General features: G+C 35.6%; 1 protein-coding gene across 4 annotated transcripts in view; it reads left to right on the forward strand.

The window, feature by feature from the left end:
- The window catches only part of VPS13A (vacuolar protein sorting 13 homolog A), a 268,847-nt gene that overhangs the window by 56,818 nt on the left and 194,744 nt on the right, over positions 1 to 17,285 (forward strand). For all 4 annotated transcript variants that reach the window (XM_078061570.1, XM_036103219.2, XM_036103220.2 and 1 more), the window contains exons 18-19: positions 13,270 to 13,459; positions 13,546 to 13,660. In XM_078061570.1, coding sequence (XP_077917696.1) covers positions 13,270 to 13,459; positions 13,546 to 13,660 — 305 coding nt within the window. The remainder of the gene's footprint in view (positions 1 to 13,269; positions 13,460 to 13,545; positions 13,661 to 17,285) is intronic.

Consider the following 17,285-nt stretch of genomic DNA (forward strand, 5'->3'; position numbering starts at 1 on the left):
TCCTTTTTTTTTTTTTTTAAAGATTTTATTTATTTATTTGAGAGAGAGAGAGAGAGCATGAGAGGGGAGAGGGTCAGAGGGAGAAGCAGACTCCACACTGAGTGGGGAGCCCGATGTGGGACTCGATCCTGGGACTCCAGGATCACGACCTGAGCTGAAGGCAGTTGCTTAACCAACTGAGCCACCCAGGTGCCCTCCTTTGTAAGACTGCACAGTATTCCATTGTATGTATTTATCACATTTTGCTTATTCTATTCATCTGTTCTATGGAAATTTGAGTTTTTTCCACCTTTTGGCTATTGTGATACCACAGTGAACATTCATGAGTGTGGATTTGAGTACACATTCTTTTGCTGTGCACCTAGGAATGGAATTGCTGAGTCAGCATGATTCTGTTTTTAACTTTTTGAGGAAGGGCCAATGTGTTTTTCATAGGGCTGACAGTTTTACATTTCCATTAGCAGTGTACAAGGATTTCAAATTTTCCATATTCTTCCCAACACTTATTTTCTTGTATGTGCTTTTAAATTATAGTTATTCTTTTGGGTGTGAAATGTGGTTTCTCATTGTGTTTATTTGTATTTCCTTAATGTTTAATGATATTCAGCATCTTTTCATGTGGATGTTGACATCTTCACATACGTCTTCACTGGGTCCATTTTTAAAATTGGGTTATTCTTTTTGTTGAGTTGTAAAAATACTTTATATATGCTAGACTCTAGATACATGATATTTACTTCCATTCTTTAGCTTGTCCTTGCATTTTCTTGATAATGTCCTTTGATGCACTGTTTTTAATTTTGATGAAGTATAATTTATTTGGTTTATTTTTCTGTCATTGCTTATGCTTTTGATATAATATGTAAGAAGATTTGTCTAACCAAAGATTATGGAAATCTAGTCCTATATTTTCTAAGAGTATTAAAGTTCTAACTCTTATATTTAGGTTTATGATCCACAATGAGTTAAGTTTTGTATATGGTATAGACAGTGAATACAGTTTGATTCACTTGTATGTGGATATCTCGGTGTCCTAAGACCACTTGTTAAAGAAATTATTTTTCCCCATTGAATGATCTTGTTACCCTTTTTGAAAATCATTTGGTCATAAATATATGGCTTTATTTCTGGACTCTAAATTCTATTTCCTTCCATTCTGTAGACTCATTTGGTCTATCCATATATCAATTCCACACTGCTTTGACTACTGTAGCTTTGTAGTAAATTTTGAAATTGGAAAGTGCAAGTCTTCCATCTTGTTGTACTTTTTCAAGAATATTTTGGATATTTGGATCCCTTGCAAATCCATATGAATTTGAGGATTTGGCTTTTCCATTTCACACAAAAGCTCCTTTGAATTTGATAGGGATTACCTTAAATTTATAGATTGCTTTCAGTAGTATTGCTATCAAAACAATATTAGGTCTTCCAATCAATGAGTATAGATATCCTTCCATTTATTTAGGTATTTCTACGTTTTTTTCTAGCATTATTTTGTTCACTGTTCAAGTCTTTTTTGGTTAAATATTTTCTTAAATGTTTATCGTTTTGGATGTTAATGTGATGGAATTGTGTCAATTTCCTCTTCAATTTAGTCATTGTAGATGTATAGCAGCATAGTTGATTTTTAGATGTTGATCTTGTGCTTGCAGCTTTGCTGAATTATTAACTCTAATTGTTTTTTCGTAGATCCTTTGGGATTTTCTGTGTACCCTTGATCCTTGAACAACATGGGTTTGAACTGCGTGGGTTCACTTACCTATCATGGTTTTTTTTTCCCCCAGTACTGCAAATGTATTTTCTCTCCCTTAATGATTTTTAAAAAATTTCTCTATTGTAAGAATACAGCATAAAACACATATTACAAAGTATGGATCATTGACCGTTAATGCTGCTGGGAAGCCTTCTCATCCATGGTAGGCTATTAGGAATTTGGGGAAACAAAAGTTATATGTGGATTTTTGACTCTGTAGGCTGTCATTGGCCCTAACCCCTGTGTTGTGATGCCGTACATGAATAGATTTTCATTTTTTCCTTTCCAATTAGGTACCTTTAATTTCTTTTTCCTGGCTAATTACTTTGGCTGGAACTTCTAGAACAGTGTTCAAAGTGCGCATCCTTGTCTTGTTCATGGTTTTGGAGGGAAAGCTTTTGGTCTTTTACCAGTGAGTATGATTCTAGTCATAGGTTTGTTTTTGTGTGTTTTTTTTTGGTTTTTAAGAAATGCCCTTCTTCAGGTTGAGGAAGTACACTTGTATTCCTTAGTTTTTGAAAAATTTTTTAATGATTTTGGATTTTTAAAAATGCTTTTTTTTTTTGCATCATTTGAGATGATCATGTGACTTTGTCATTCTATTAATAGATTGTTTTATTGTTTTTCTTATTTCCAACCACCATCAAATAGATTCCTAGAATAAATCCTACCTGGTCATGATGAGTAATCTTTTTAATAGGCTGTTAAATTTGGTTTGCTAGTATTTCTTTTTTTTTAAGATTTTAATTATTTATTTGAGACAGAGGGAGAGTGCATGTGCATAAGCCGGCTGTGGGGGGCAGAGGCGCAGAGGGAGAGGGAGAAGCAGACTTCCCACTGAGCAGGGACCCCGACGCAGCTTGATCCCAGGACCCCAGGATCATGACTTAAGCCAAAGGCAGATGCTTAACTAACTGAGCCACCCAGGCGCTCCAGTTTGCTAGTATTTTGTTGAAGTTTTTGCATCTATCTTCATAAGGGATATGGGTCTTTAATTTTGTTTTTCTCAGAATGAGTTAGGAGGTGTTCCCTCTTATGTTTTCTGGAAGAATTTCAGAAGGATTGATATTAATTTTTCTTTAAATATTTTATAGAAATCACTGGTGAAACCATCTGGTCTTGGACTCTTCTTTCTTTGTTGGGAGGTTGATTACTTTTGGAGGTTGATTATGGATTCGATTTACTTACTAGTTATAAATCTGTTCTGATTTTCTGCTTTCTCTTGAGGCAGTTTTTGTAATCTTTATGTTTCTAGAAATTTGTCCATTTCATTTAGGTTATTTATTTTCTTGGTGTCCTGTCATTTACAATACATTTTTATAGTTATTTTTATTCCTTAAAGGTACGTAATAATGCCTTCAGTGTCATTTCTGACTTTAGTTATTTGTATCTTTCCTCTTTTTTTTTTTCTTAGTCTAGGTAAACGTTTATTGAGTATGTTTATTTTTCAAAGAGGCAATTTTTTTGTCTTTATTTTTATTTCATTTATCTCCATTCTAATATTTATCATTTTATTATTCCTGTGAGCCATGGGTTTAGTCTTTTCTTTTTTTTCTAGTCATTGAGGTAAAAAGCAAGGTTATTGATTTGAGATCTTTTGTTTTCTAATGTAGTTACTTACAGATAGAAATCTCCTTATGAGCATCACTGTGGATACATCCCTTGAGTTTTGTCATGCTACATTTAATTTACGTTCATTTCAAAGTATTTTCTAATTTTTCTTGTGATTTCCCCCCCCCCATTGATTGTTTAAGAATATTTTGTTCAGGGGCGCCTGGGTGGCTCAGTTGGTTAAGCAACTGCCTTCGGCTCAGGTCATGATCCTGGAGTCCCGGGATCGAGTCCCACATCGGGCTCCCTGCTCAGCAGGGAGTCTGCTTCTCCCTCTGATCCTCCCCCTCTCGTGCTCTCTGTCTCCCATTCTCTCTCTCAGATAAATAAATAAAATCTTCAAAAAAAAAAAAAAAAAAAAGAATATTTTGTTCAGGTGCCACATATTTGAGAAACTCCAAATTTTTGCTTCTGGAAATTTACCAGAAACTTTGGAATTTACCTCCAAGATTTCCAGCTTTAATGTCATTGTGATTGGTGATTGGAGAGGATTTTTTTTTTTTTTTTTTTTGTATAACTTCATTCCGTAAAGTTTTAAAGACCTGTTTTGTGGCCAAACAGATGTTTTTTCTTGGAGACTGTTCTAGTGCCTACGCTTGAAAAGAATGTGTATTCTGCTGTTGGGTGGAATGTTCTATATAGGTTATATATAATTGGTTTGTAGTTTTGTTCAGATTCTCTATTACTTTATTGTGTCTTGGTCTAGATGTTCTGCATTTATTTAAGATGGTATTGAAGTCTCCAACTGTTATTGTAAAATTGTCTATTTCTCTCTTCAGTTTCGTCAGTGTGGGATTCATATTTATAACTGTTGTATCTTCGAATTTACCCTTTTTATCAATATATAGTGAACATTTTTTTTTATTAAAGACTGTTTTGTATGATATTAATGTAAACACTGTTCTCATTTGGCTACAAGTTGCCTAGATTCTTTTTCCATCCCTTCACTCTCAACTTTTGTGTCTAGATATGAAGTGAATCTCTTGTGCACAACGTATTGTATCTAGTTTTTTCATCTGTTCTGCCAGTCTCGATCTTTGAATTGGTGAGTTTAATAGCATTGACATCTAAAGTGATTACTGTTAAGGAAGGATTTATGCCATTTGTTTACTGTATGTCTTCATACCTTCCCCCTCAACCCCAACTCCTCCAACTCTGCCTTCCTTTTGTTTGATTTCTTTTTGATTCTGTCTACATTTCTTTTTCTGTATACATTTTAGTCACTGCCTTGGTGGATACATGGAAATTGAAATTAACATTCTAAATTTAAGACAATATAGTTTAAATCGATACCAACTTATTTTCAGTAATCTACAAAAACTCTGCTTCTACACAGATATGTTGTTCCCCTTCATTGTGTTCACAAGTTACATCTTTATATATACATTGTATTCCTGTCAGTCTAGATTTATGATTGTTTTGTGCATTTTTCTTTAAATCCTAGAGGAAGTAGAGTAGTTAGAAACCAAAAATAAGTAACACTGGCTTTTATATTTACCTATGTAGTATCCTTACCAGAGTTCTTTATTTCTGTAGTTTATAGGGTACTGTATTCTTTCATTTTAGCCTGTAAGACCCCTTTTAACACTTTTTCTAGGCAGATCTACTGTTGACAAACTCCCCCAGTTTTTTTTTTTTTCATCTGTAAATGTCTTAATTTCTTTGCATTTTAGGTTAGTTTTGCTAGATGGAATTCTTGGTTTACATTTTAAAAATTTCAATACTTTGAGTATATCATCCCACCGCCTTTTGGATTCCATGTTTTCTGATAGATCAGCTCTTAACCTATTACCTTTGCATAGGATGAGTTGGTTCTCTCTTGCTGCTTTCAAGATACTATCTTTGTTTTTGTTTTTGACTGATTATACTGTGTTCTGTGTGGGTCTTTAGAGTTGATCTTTATTATAGAGTGCATTCAGCTTCGATGTGTAGATTTTTGGCTTTTATCAAATTTGACAAATTTGGGGCCATTATTTTTTCAGATATTCTTTTTGTCCCTTTTTCTCTTCTGAGACTCCCAGAATACATGTGTAGGTCTGCTGATGGTCTCCCACCTTAGGCACTGTTTACTGATCTTTGTTTTTTCTTTTCTTTTCTTTCTTTCTTTCTACCTCCTTCCTTCCTTTCTCCCTTTCCCTTTTCCTTTTTTTCTTTTTCTTTCTCTTTTTTTCTGATTTTTTTTTTTTTTTTACTAATTCTGATTTTTATTTTTAGTGTGATACAGCTAATGTTTTTTTAATTTTATTATGTTATGTTAATCACCATACATTACATCATTAGTTTTTGATGTAGTGTTCCATGATTCATTGTTTGCATATAACACCCCGTGCTCCATGCAGTACTTGCCCTCTTTAATACCCATCACCAGGCTAACCCATCCCCCCCCGCTCCCGGAACCCTCAGTTTGTTTCTCAGAGTCCATAGTCTGTCATGGTTCGTCTCCCCCTCCAATTCCCCCCCTTCATTTTTCCCTTCCTACTATCTTCTTCTTTTTTTTTTTAACATGTATTATTTGTTTCAGAGGTATAGGTCTGTGATTCATCAATCTTACACAATTCACAGCGCTCACCATAGCACATATCCTCTCCAGTGTCTATCACCCAGCCACCCCATCCCTCCCACCCCCCACCACTCCAGCAACCCTCAGTTTGTTTCCTGAGATTAAGAATTCCTCATATCAGTGAGGTCATATGATACATGTCTTTCTCTGATTGACTTATTTCGCTCAGCATAATACCCTCCAGTTCCATCCATGTCGTTGCAAATGGCAAGATTTCATTCCTTTTGATGGCTGCATAATATTCCATGGTATGTATACACACCACATCTTCTTTATCCATTCATCTGTTGATGGGCATCTTGGCTCTTTCTATAGTTTGGCTATTGTGGACATTGCTGCTATAAACATCAGGGTGCACGTACCCCTTCAGATCGCTACATTTGTATCTTTGGGGTAAATACCCAGTAGTGCAATTGCTGGATGGTATGGTAACTCTATTTTCAACTTTTTGAGGAACCTCCATACTGTTTTCCAGAGTAGCTGTACCAGCTTGCATTCCCACCAACAGTGTAGGAGGGTTCTCCTTTCTCTGCATCCTCGCCAACATCTGTCGTTTCCTGCCTTGTTAATTTTAGCCATTCTGACTGGTGTGAGGTGGTATCTCCTTGAGGTTTTTTTTTTTTTTTTAAAGTATAAGAGAACAGTTTTTTTTTTTTTTTCTTATAGATTTTATTTATTTATTTGACAGAGAGACAGAGAGGAAACACAATCAGGGGGAGTGGGAGAGGGAGAAGCAGGCTTCCCGCCGAGCAGGGAGCCCGATGCGGGGCTCGATCCCAGGACCCTGGGATCATGACCTGAGCCGAAGGCAGACGCTTAATGACTGAGCCACCCAGGCGCCCCTCTCCTTGAGGTTTTGATTTGGATTTCCCTGATGCCGAGCGATGTTGAGCACTTTTTCATGTGTCTGTTGGCCATTTGGAAAAATGTCTTTGGAAAAATGTCTGTTCATGTCTTCTGCCCATTTCTTGATTGGATTATTCTTTGGGTGTTGAGTTTGATAAATTCTTTATAGATTTTGGATACTAGCCCTTTATCTGATATGTCATTTGCAAATATCTTCTCCCATTCTGGTGGTTGTCTTTTGGTTTTGTTGACTGTTTCCTTTGCTTTGCAAGAGCTTTTTCTCTTGATGAAGTCCCAGTAGTTCATTTTTGCCCTTGCTTCCCTTGCCTTTGGTGATGTTTCTAGGAAGAAGTTGCTGCGGCTGAGGTCAAAGAGGTTGCTGCCTGTGTTCTCCTCTAGGATTTTGATGGACTCCTGTCTTCTCTTCCTTCCTCCCTTCCTTCCTTCCTCCTTTCCTTTCCCTCCCTTTTCTTTCTTTCTTTTCTTTTCTTTTCTTTCTCCCCCCCTCTTCCTCCCTTCCTCCCTTTTTGTTTTTTGAGAGAGAAGTGGGGAGAAGGAGAGAGAGATTCCTAAGCAGGCTCCATGCTCAGTATGGAGCCCAACTGAGGGCTTGATCTGAGGACCCCACGATCATGACCTGAGTCGAAATTAAGAGTCGGAGGCTTAACTGACTGAGCCACCCAGGCACCCTTCTTCATTCCTTTTTCATTCAGTTCCTCAGACTCTGTAATTTCACTTGTCTGTATTCAATTTTGCTGATTCATTCTTTTCGCTTCTCAAATCTGCTGTTGACCTTTTCTAATGTTTTTTTTTTTTTTTCCTTTTAACTGTTGTACTTTTGTCTAGAAACTTTGTTTGGTCGTATTTTACACTTTCTATCTCGTTTATATTCTGTTTCTACATCTTTTACCTGGATTTCTTTACTACTTTGTCCATGATTTCCTTTAGCTTTGAGAGCCCATTTAAGACAGCTTGTTTATCGTTAGTACATTGTTCCTGTGTATGGTTTGTAATTTATTTGTTTAAAAATCGACATTTTGAACTGTATAGTGTATTAACTATGGAAATTAGATTCTCTCACCTGGGTTTGTTGTTTATTGTTGAGGGCTGTAGTCCTCCATTTGTTTACTTACTTTAGTGGGTAGAAGTATTTCCTCCAAAAAGTTATGTCAAGTTCTGACCCTTAGTACCTGTGACTGTAACCTTATTTTGAAATAGGGTCTTTCTAGATATAATGAAGTTGATGAGTAAAGATGAATTTAAAGCAGATTAGAGTCTAATCTACCATAGATTAGAGTGGGCTCTAATTCAATGACTGGTGTTCTTATAAGAAAAGGGAAATTTTAACACAGATACAGCAGAAACAGGAAGACTGGAGAAGAAGATTTGAAGACAGACACACAAGAGAAGAATGCCAGTGATGTGATAGTGATAAGCATAATATATGTCTAGGCCAACTTATACCAAGGATTCCTGGCAATAACCAGAATCTTGTAGAAAGTCATGGAACATATCCCTCTGAGCCTCCAGAAGGAACCAACAGGTTTCAGACCTCTGGCCTCTGTATCTGTGAGAGAATAAGTGCTTGTTTTAAGTTGCAATGTTTGTGATAATTTATTACAGCAGCTCTAGCAAATGAATACAGTGAATTTTCCAAACTATTTTTGAGAAGACTCTCTTTGTCATTTGTGATAACTGAAGTATCTGTTCCATTATTTCAGTGAGTAGGCAGTGAACTGACATTTCCTTAAATTCCTGAAACCAAAACAGAGAAATACTCTGTAGTCCTTGTACTGGACTTTGAGCTCTGGCACTTCAGTGCTGTGCCAGGCTTCCTACATCTCTGCCTTGACATTCACCTCCTGCTTGCATTGTGCTCACAGATCCATTAAAAGTGCATGCCCAGGTCTGGTCAGGTCTTTTCTGAGTGTACATTGTGTTCTCAGCATGTGTGTTGCACTCTGGCTTCCATGGTTTATATGTGGCCTTTCTGAGACTTTTTCCTCTGAGAAACTTCCTTTCAGTCTCCTCATTCCTGGGCATAGGGATCTGGCTGGTATTTTCCCCATCCACTCTCCCTTGCTCCAGAAAGATGTCATTAGTCCATGTCTTTGAATTTTTGGACAGATGTTATCTCTGCCTGCATGACAGGAGAACAAAATAGAGGTCACCCTCTACACTGGTGTCTTAGGGAATTGTCAAGCAGGTGAAAACACTTGACCACATTATTTTAAGAACAAGACTGCTATCTTACTTCATTTGGGCTGCAATAATAACATACCACAGACTGGTATAAAAAACTGAAATTTATTTCTCACAGTTCTGAAAGTTAGAGGTCCAACATCAGGGTGCCAGCACTGCCAGGTTCTGCTAAAAGCCCTCTTCCAAATTTCTGACTGCTGGGTTCTTACAGTGTCCTCATGAGATGGAAGGGGCTAGGGCTCTCTGTAGGGTCTCTTTTATAAGACCTCTAATCCTGTAGCCCTCATGACGTAATCACCTCCCAAAGGCTCCAGATACCATCACAATGGGCATTATCAGTTCAACAAATGAATTTTGAGGGAGACATACACATTCAGACCTTAGCATCTGTATTAGTCCCCTGGCTCCAGCAGGCCACACCAGGATGTGGCTCATTTACCATAGTCACTGCTGTGCTCAGAAGTGGAGGATGGTAGAAAGTTAAATAAAAATGCCACCGTGCTTTCTTTCTGAAATGTAGTGGTATTCATTAAGCACTTCCTTGGTTGCTGTAAGTTTTTGATTGATTAAATTCCAGGCTTGCAGAGATGTTGACTCTGGCAGTTTTTGCTAGCTTAATGGTTGTTTCAGTGGAGAGAGTAATTCTTGGAGCACTTAACTCTGCAATTTTCCATGATAATACTCCTCCATTACCTTTTTTTTTTTTTAAGAATTTATTTTTTAGAGCAGTTTTAGGCTTACAACAAAATTGGGAGGAATGTACAGAATTTACCTCTAAACCCTCTGCACATGCATAGCCTCCTCCATTTTCAACATCAAGCACTAGAATGGTACATTTTTTACTAACAATGAACCTGCACTCATTGACACATCATACTCACCCAAAATTCATAGTTTATATTGCCATTCACTCTTGGTGGTGTGTTTTCCTATGGGTTTGGACAAACATATAATGACATGTCCATTATTATGGTACCATAGAGTATTTTCACTGCTTTAAAAATTCTCTTTTCTGCCAGTTCATCATGCTCACCCGCAACCTCTGATCTTTTTGCTGTGTCCATAGTTGTTGCCTTTTTCAAGAATGTTGTGCATGCAGTTAGAATCCTACACTATGTATCTTTCTTAGAGTGACTTCTTTCACTTAATAATATGCATTTAAACTTTGTCTTTTCATAGTTCAGTAGTGTGTTTGGTTTTTAGTGCTTAATGACATGCCATTATTTGGCTGTAACAGTTTATCCATTCGCCTACTGAAGGCCATCTTGGTTGTTTCTAAGTTTTGGCAAGTATGAACAAAGCTGCTATAAACATTTGTGTACAGGTTTTTGTATGGACATAAGTTTTCAGCTGCTTTGAGTAAATACCAAGGAGCATGACTGCTAGATCATATGATAAGAGTATGTTTAATTTTGTAAGAAACTGCAAATCTCTTTTCCAAAGAGACTGTACCATTTTGCATTCCCACCAATGTTGGAGAGTTCCTATTGCTCTACATCCTTGCCTTTATTTGGCGTTGTCAGTATTTTGACCACATCTGATAATGTGTAGTGGAATCTTTGTTGTTTTAATTTGCATTTCTTTTTTTTTTTTTAATTTAAGATTTTATTTGAGAGAGAGAGAGTGTGAGAGAGAGCACGAGAGCAGGGTGGGGGGTAGAGGAAGAAGCAGACTCCCCGCTGAGCAGGGAGCCTAATGCGGGGCTCGATCCTGGGACTCCAGGATCATGACCTGAGCTGAAGGCAGATGCTTAACTGACTGAGCCACCCAGGAGCCCCTAATTTGCATTTCTTCGATGACCTATGATATAGAGCATTTTTTCGTCTACTTACTTGCCATCTATAGGTCTTCTTTGATGCGGTGTCTATTAAGGTTTTGGCCCATTTTTTTTTAAACTGTGTTTGTTTCCTTCTCGTTGAATTTTAAGAGTTCTTGGTATATTTTGGATAACACTCTTTTATCAGATGTGTCTTTTGTAATATTTTTTCATAGACTGTGACTTGTCTTTTCATTCTCTTAACATCTACCATAATCTTTGCTGTTTTCTATTTGTTGCTCTTGTTTTTTGAACATCTACCATAATCTTTGCTGTTTTCTATTTGTTGCTCTTGTTCTTTGTTCCTGTTTTTGTCTTTCTTACCTTTCTGCCTTTTGTGGGCTTTTTTTCCACCCTGCCTTTTGTGGTTTGAGTATCTTTTTTTTTTTTTTTTAAAGTAGGCTCCACACCCAGCATGATGTCCAGTATGGGGCTTGAACTCACAACCCTGAGATCAGGACCTGAGCTGTTATCAAGAGTCAAATGCTTGACTGACTGAGCCGCCCTGGCACCCCAGTTTAACTGGTGTCTCATATGGTTTTGTTTTTTCTCCTTTGTTAACATATCAGTTATAGCTTTTTTTTTTTTCAAGTCTCCTTTCAAATAACAGTGTAGTATTTCATGAGTAGTGGGAGTACTTGATGATAAAAAAAAAATCCTTAGTCCTTTTTCTAGTCCCTTGTATCTTGCTGCTATTCATTTCACTTATATATGAACATGTGTAAGCATAAAATATACATAAGACATGTATGTAAGCATATATAACCAAACACGTTACTATTATTTTGAACATACTAATTTGTTTGATTAATAAGTAAAAGTGTTCATTTTACCTTTACATTTTTTTCCTTCATTGCTCTTCCTTTATGTAGTTCTGAATTTCTACCTTACAGTATTTCTTTTTCTCTAAATAACTTCTTTTAATATTTCTCAAAAGACAGGTCTAGTTACAATAATTTTCCCCAATTTTTTGTTTGTCTTAGTATTTTGTTTTAACTTGTGAAGGAGAATTTCATAGGGTACAGAATTCTAGGTTGATTTTTTTCTTTTCTCTTTAAAATTTTCACTACACTCTTTTCTTGCTTCCATGGCTTTGGAGAAGGCAGATGTAATCCTTATCCCTGCTCCTCTCTATGTAAGGTGGTTTTTTCCTTTGGTTTCTTTCAAGATTTTTTCTTTATATTTCTTTATACTTATATTTTTTTAGTATAAAAATATGCCTAGGTGTAGTTTTTTGATTGATTGTTTGCATTTATTCTGCTTGATGTGCTCTGACCTTTCTGGATCCATGGCTTAGTGTCTGACATTAATTTGGGGAAATTGTCAGTCATGCTTGTTTAAAATCTGTGCTTTTCTCTTTATTCTGGTATTCCTGTTATGCATATGGTAATTTTTTGTAGTACCACAGCACTTGATTGTTCTGTTATTTTGGTCTTTGTTCTCTGCTTTATGTATTTTTATGACTCTACTAATACATTCCCCAGCTCAGGGATTAATTTCCTCAACTGTGTCTATATCCTAATAAGCCCATTAAAGGCATTCTTGTTACAGTGTTTCTGATCTTCAGTATTTATTTTTGGTTTTTTCTTAGGATTTCCATCTCTCTGCTCACATTGTTCATCTGTTCTTGCATGTTGTTTACTTAGTCCATTATACCCCTTAGCATATTAATTGTTATTTTTAAATAATTTTGTCACTTCAAGTTGTTCTGTTTGCCTTTTGGTGTGCCATGCTATTTTTTTCCTGATAGCCAGATGTAATGTACTGGATGAAAAGAACTACTGCAAATAAGCCTGTAGTGATTTGGTTTTTAGATGTGCGGGAAAGGGAAGAGTTCTCTAGTGCTTTGATTAGCTCTCAGTCTTTTAATGATCCCATGCTTCTGGTCTGTGGACTTAAGAAGTTTCTCAGTATTCCCCCTCTCCCTGCCTTAGGGGTACAGAATAGCTAGAGTTGGGGGGATATTGGGTGTTTCCCTTCTTCCATATGGGATAGTAGACCTGACTGAAGTTGGTTATTTCCCTTCTCTAGGTATTTTGGCTCTGATAATACTTAATTAGGTTAGGCTCTAGTTAACTAGCTCCTCCAAGGAGCATGCTTTAAGAACATAGTGTTATATTTTTAAATGGTTCCTTTATTTTTAAATGGTTCCTTTCCTTGCCTGAAGCGTGAGGGGTTTTTTCTCCAAAATTTATTGTGGGAACCTGGTCCAGTTCCTAGAGGTATATGTCAAAATATTATGGGGGCTCCCCTATGACTGGGTCCCCTAGATCAACATGTCAATAGGGTTGTTTGTGACTTAATCTATGTCAATTCAGATCAAATCGTTGTATATTTTCTTTGATATGAATGGAATGGAATAGGAAGAAATGCAAATTGAAATTGTTTTCATTAATTTTTACTTTATTTTCAGTTTGAAAAATACTGTAAAATGTAAAATTGGATTGATAGCTAATTTTTGTCCTATCTTTTTTCATGTAGATTTGAAACCAAAATTGATTCATTTCATGTTACTGGCTTACCAGATAATTCAACAAAACCTCGCCTCCTTTCTTCATTGGATGATGCTACGTCACTCTTCCAAATTATATTTGAGATAAATCCATTAGATGAAACTGTTGCTCAAAGATGTATCATAGAAGCTGAACCTTTAGAAATGATATATGATGCAGTAAGCATTTTTTTAATCACTAAGTTTTAATATATTTCAATTTGCTTTGAGTTTGTGCCTAATGTTAATGGTACTTATTTTAACAGAGAACAGTGAATAGTATAGTCGAATTCTTCAGACCTCCGAAAGAGGTAAATCTAGCACAGCTCACTTCAGCGACTTTGACAAAACTTGAAGAATTTCGTGACAAGACAGCAACAGGTAAATGCTAGTATTAATGTTGGTATATTAAGAATTGTATCCTAAACTAAACTTTTAGTCATGTTAAACTGATATTAGTAAGGTATACTTTAAATTTATGCTTCTAGACTAGATATAGTTTAGTTGAAACTAATTGGTACTGTTTTATTTAAAATTCAGGTATAACGATAATCATTTCTTACATCCAGAAAGGACAAACCTATTATCACATTCAAATTAATTGCATATTTTGTTAGGATTTTTGGAATTCTGTTCATGAGAGAATGAACCTGTCATTTTTCTTTCATGTAATGAACTTCAGATTTTAATGTATTGGCCTCAGAAAATAAAAATGCCATCCTTTTTTATTCTTTTGCAGAATTTTTATAAGATTGGGTGTTATTTTTTCTTTCAGTATTTCACCTAATTGAACAGTAAAACCATATGGACTTGGAGATTTCTTTGTGGAAGATTTTAAATTACAGATTCCATTTTTAAAATATATTTTAAATATATATTTAATACATGATATAAATATATATAATATATATATATAAATATATTTAAAATATATAAGATCACATAAAGGTGATCTGTAGGATTTTATTTTATTTTATTTTCTAAGATTTTATTTATTTGACAGAGAGACAGCAAGAGAGGGAACACAAGCAGGGGGAGTGGGAGAGGGAGAAGCAGGCTTCCTGCAGAGAAGGGAGCCCGATGCAGGGCTCGATCCCAGGACCCTGGGATCATGACCTGAGCCGAAGGCAGATGCTTAACGACTGAGCCACCCAGGTGCCCCAGATCTGTAGGATTTTAATGCCTTCCAATTTCTTGATACTTGCTTTCTGGCTCAGCATATGGTAATTTAAAAAAATATTTCACGTATGTTTCCCTATACATATTTTTAGGTCATATTTATCACATACTTCAAATCTTCTGTATCCTTATTGGATTTTTTCCTGTCTTCTGTCACCATATTCCAGTAGTTCTTCAGAGAAATAAATGAAAAATGTCACTGTGAATGTGCATTTGTCTATTTCTTTTAGATCTGTCATTTTTTAAATAAATTTGCTGTCAATAGGTACATGCATAATAAAAATTTTTTCTCCAATAAACCAGATCTTTTCTTTGTATGAAGTTGACTATGTGTATTTTTAGTAATGTTTTCATTTTTTTCCCAATATTTTTATTCATTTATTTTTCTGATAATAGTATGGATATTATAGTTTTTTCTTGGTTCGAATTTGCTTATTTTTTTTTTTTTTTTGTTCTTTTACTCTATCTTTACTTTTAGATGTGTCATAACAACATGTAGTGGGATATTTTTCAGTCTATATTTGCACATTTTTTTTCTTTTTTTAGATAAATTTTAGCATTACTTTGTTTCCCTCCACCCCCTCACTATACCATTTGAAACTTAAACGTTCTCTTTTTTTACTCTAGTATAATCACAACACATGTTTTTCTCAAGATAGAAATTTAATAAATTTTTACCCTCAGTCAGTACAAGGACTTGAGAGCAGTTGAACTCCCATTTACCATCCTCATCATTTACATGCTATTGTTACTTCTTTCTTTTACCTTTTTTTTTTTCAATTCAAGTATAGTTGGTTTGCAATGTTAGTGGTAGGTAAACAACATGATTAGCCAATTCTACATATTACACGTTTTTTTGTTTTTAGAGGGAGAGAGAACGTGTGCATGTGCTCCAGCTGGGTGGGGGAGGGGCAAAGGGAGAGGAAGAGAGGGAATTTTTTTTTTGCAAGTTTCTTTTTCTAAAATTTTTTTAAAAAAGATTTTATTTATTTATTTGACAGAGAGAGACACAGCGAGAGAGGGAACACAAGCAGGGGGAGTGGGAGAGGGAGAAGCAGGCTTCCCGCCGAGCAGAGAGCCCAATGTGGGGCTCGATCCCAGGACCCTGGGATTATGACCTGAGCCGAAGGCAGATGCTTAACTGACTGAGCCACCAGGCGCCCCAAGATTGTCTTATCTTTTCTGTTCTGTAGTTTCAGTGTAATATATCCAGCTGTGGACCATTCTGAGGATTGGTAGGTTGAATGAATTTTAGAAAATTCATCTCGAAGATTTTTACCCATTAACTCTTCATACACTTCTCTTAAATCTTTTCTTCTGGAACTCTGGATTAATGTATTTTAGCCTTCCTTACTCTACCTTTTATTCTTCTATATCCTGTTTTCTTTCCTTTTTTTTTCCCTCTGTTACATGCCAGGTAATTTCTTTTAATTTATCTTCTGAATTACTGAGATCCTCTTAAACTGTGTCTAATATGCTATTAAATCTTTCGGTTAAAATTTAGTGATTATATTTTTCATTTTCAGAATTGTTTTGTTATAAATTAAAATCTGCTTTGTTCTTTATAGTGCTTTAAATTTGTCTTTATTTCTTCAGACAGCGTAAGTGGAGTTATTTTATATTCTCTCTCACCAGATAATTCTCTATTCAGATAGTTCCATTAGACTTCTTTGTTTTTCTTCTCCTATATTTTGTTTTGGCTGATTCTTATTCATGGTAACCTTTGTTTTTATATACTTAGGGATTTTTGATTGTGTGCTATTCATTTTTATTGGAAAATTATTTGGGAAAATTCTCTGGAGCCTAGGTTAAGTGGACTTTCATTCCAGGAAGAATTTTATTTTCTTCTCCCAGTTGTCTTGGGTATGTTGGTGGACAGTACTTGAGATATTATGGAATGCCAAGGAGATGTTGCGCTGTGTACCCACATGAGGACTCTATTGTGGTTACAGTCAGAGGGGTACTACCCCCTTTTCCCAGTTTTTCTCAGAGCCTTTCTTTCCATTCCCTGTGAGTAGATTTTAGAGAGAAGAATATTTAACTTCTGGATTACTCTTGTCTTGAGTGTGTATCTTTTGAGATTCTAGATTTGTGAGAAGGGCCCTTGCTGGACTCCTCACCTTTGGCTTCTGTTCCCTGTGCTCTGTGAGGTTGTGAAAAGGAGTTAAGTTTACCAGGTGCAAAAAATGATCTCAGGATAAAATTTTTCTGGGCCTTATTTAAATCTGTTAGCTTACTCCTTCAGTTTGATGTTTGAGTTGATAAATCCTTAGTCTCTTGCCTCCTTATTGTTTCTTAGTAAGTTTTTTGTTGCTGTTTTATTTTATTTCCAACATTTTTGATTGCTTTTAGTGGAAGAATAGGTCTTGCTACTTATATTACCAGGATTTTGAAATTTAGTTAAATGTTTTAGTTTAAGTATAAGACTTTATCTTTGTTAAAATTCATCTTGTTAGAATGACTCACTTTTCATTTTTTTTTTTGTGTTGGAGTCTTATCTTTGAAGCCTTGAATAAAAGGGTATCATTTTCTGGTTAAAATCATTTAATATCAGTTGACTTCTCAGGGGTCCTTACAACCTTCTTCGTCTCATGGACAGCTTTGACAGTTGGAAGCCCTGGAATCTCTTATCAAAATTATGATTTTAAGTACATAGACTGCATAGAATTACAAAGAAAATAAATTCAATAGAACATAGTTTCAAAATATTTTTTAAGAATCTCAAATTTGTGTTAGTAGTAATGTACCTGCTTTTCTTTATGGATTAAAATAACAGGAATTAACAGTAGGTCAAAAAACTGTAAATTTGAAGGTATAAATGAAACTT

This window comes from Halichoerus grypus, chromosome 14 (genome assembly GCF_964656455.1).
Source record: "Halichoerus grypus chromosome 14, mHalGry1.hap1.1, whole genome shotgun sequence".
Lineage (NCBI taxonomy): Eukaryota > Metazoa > Chordata > Mammalia > Carnivora > Phocidae > Halichoerus > Halichoerus grypus.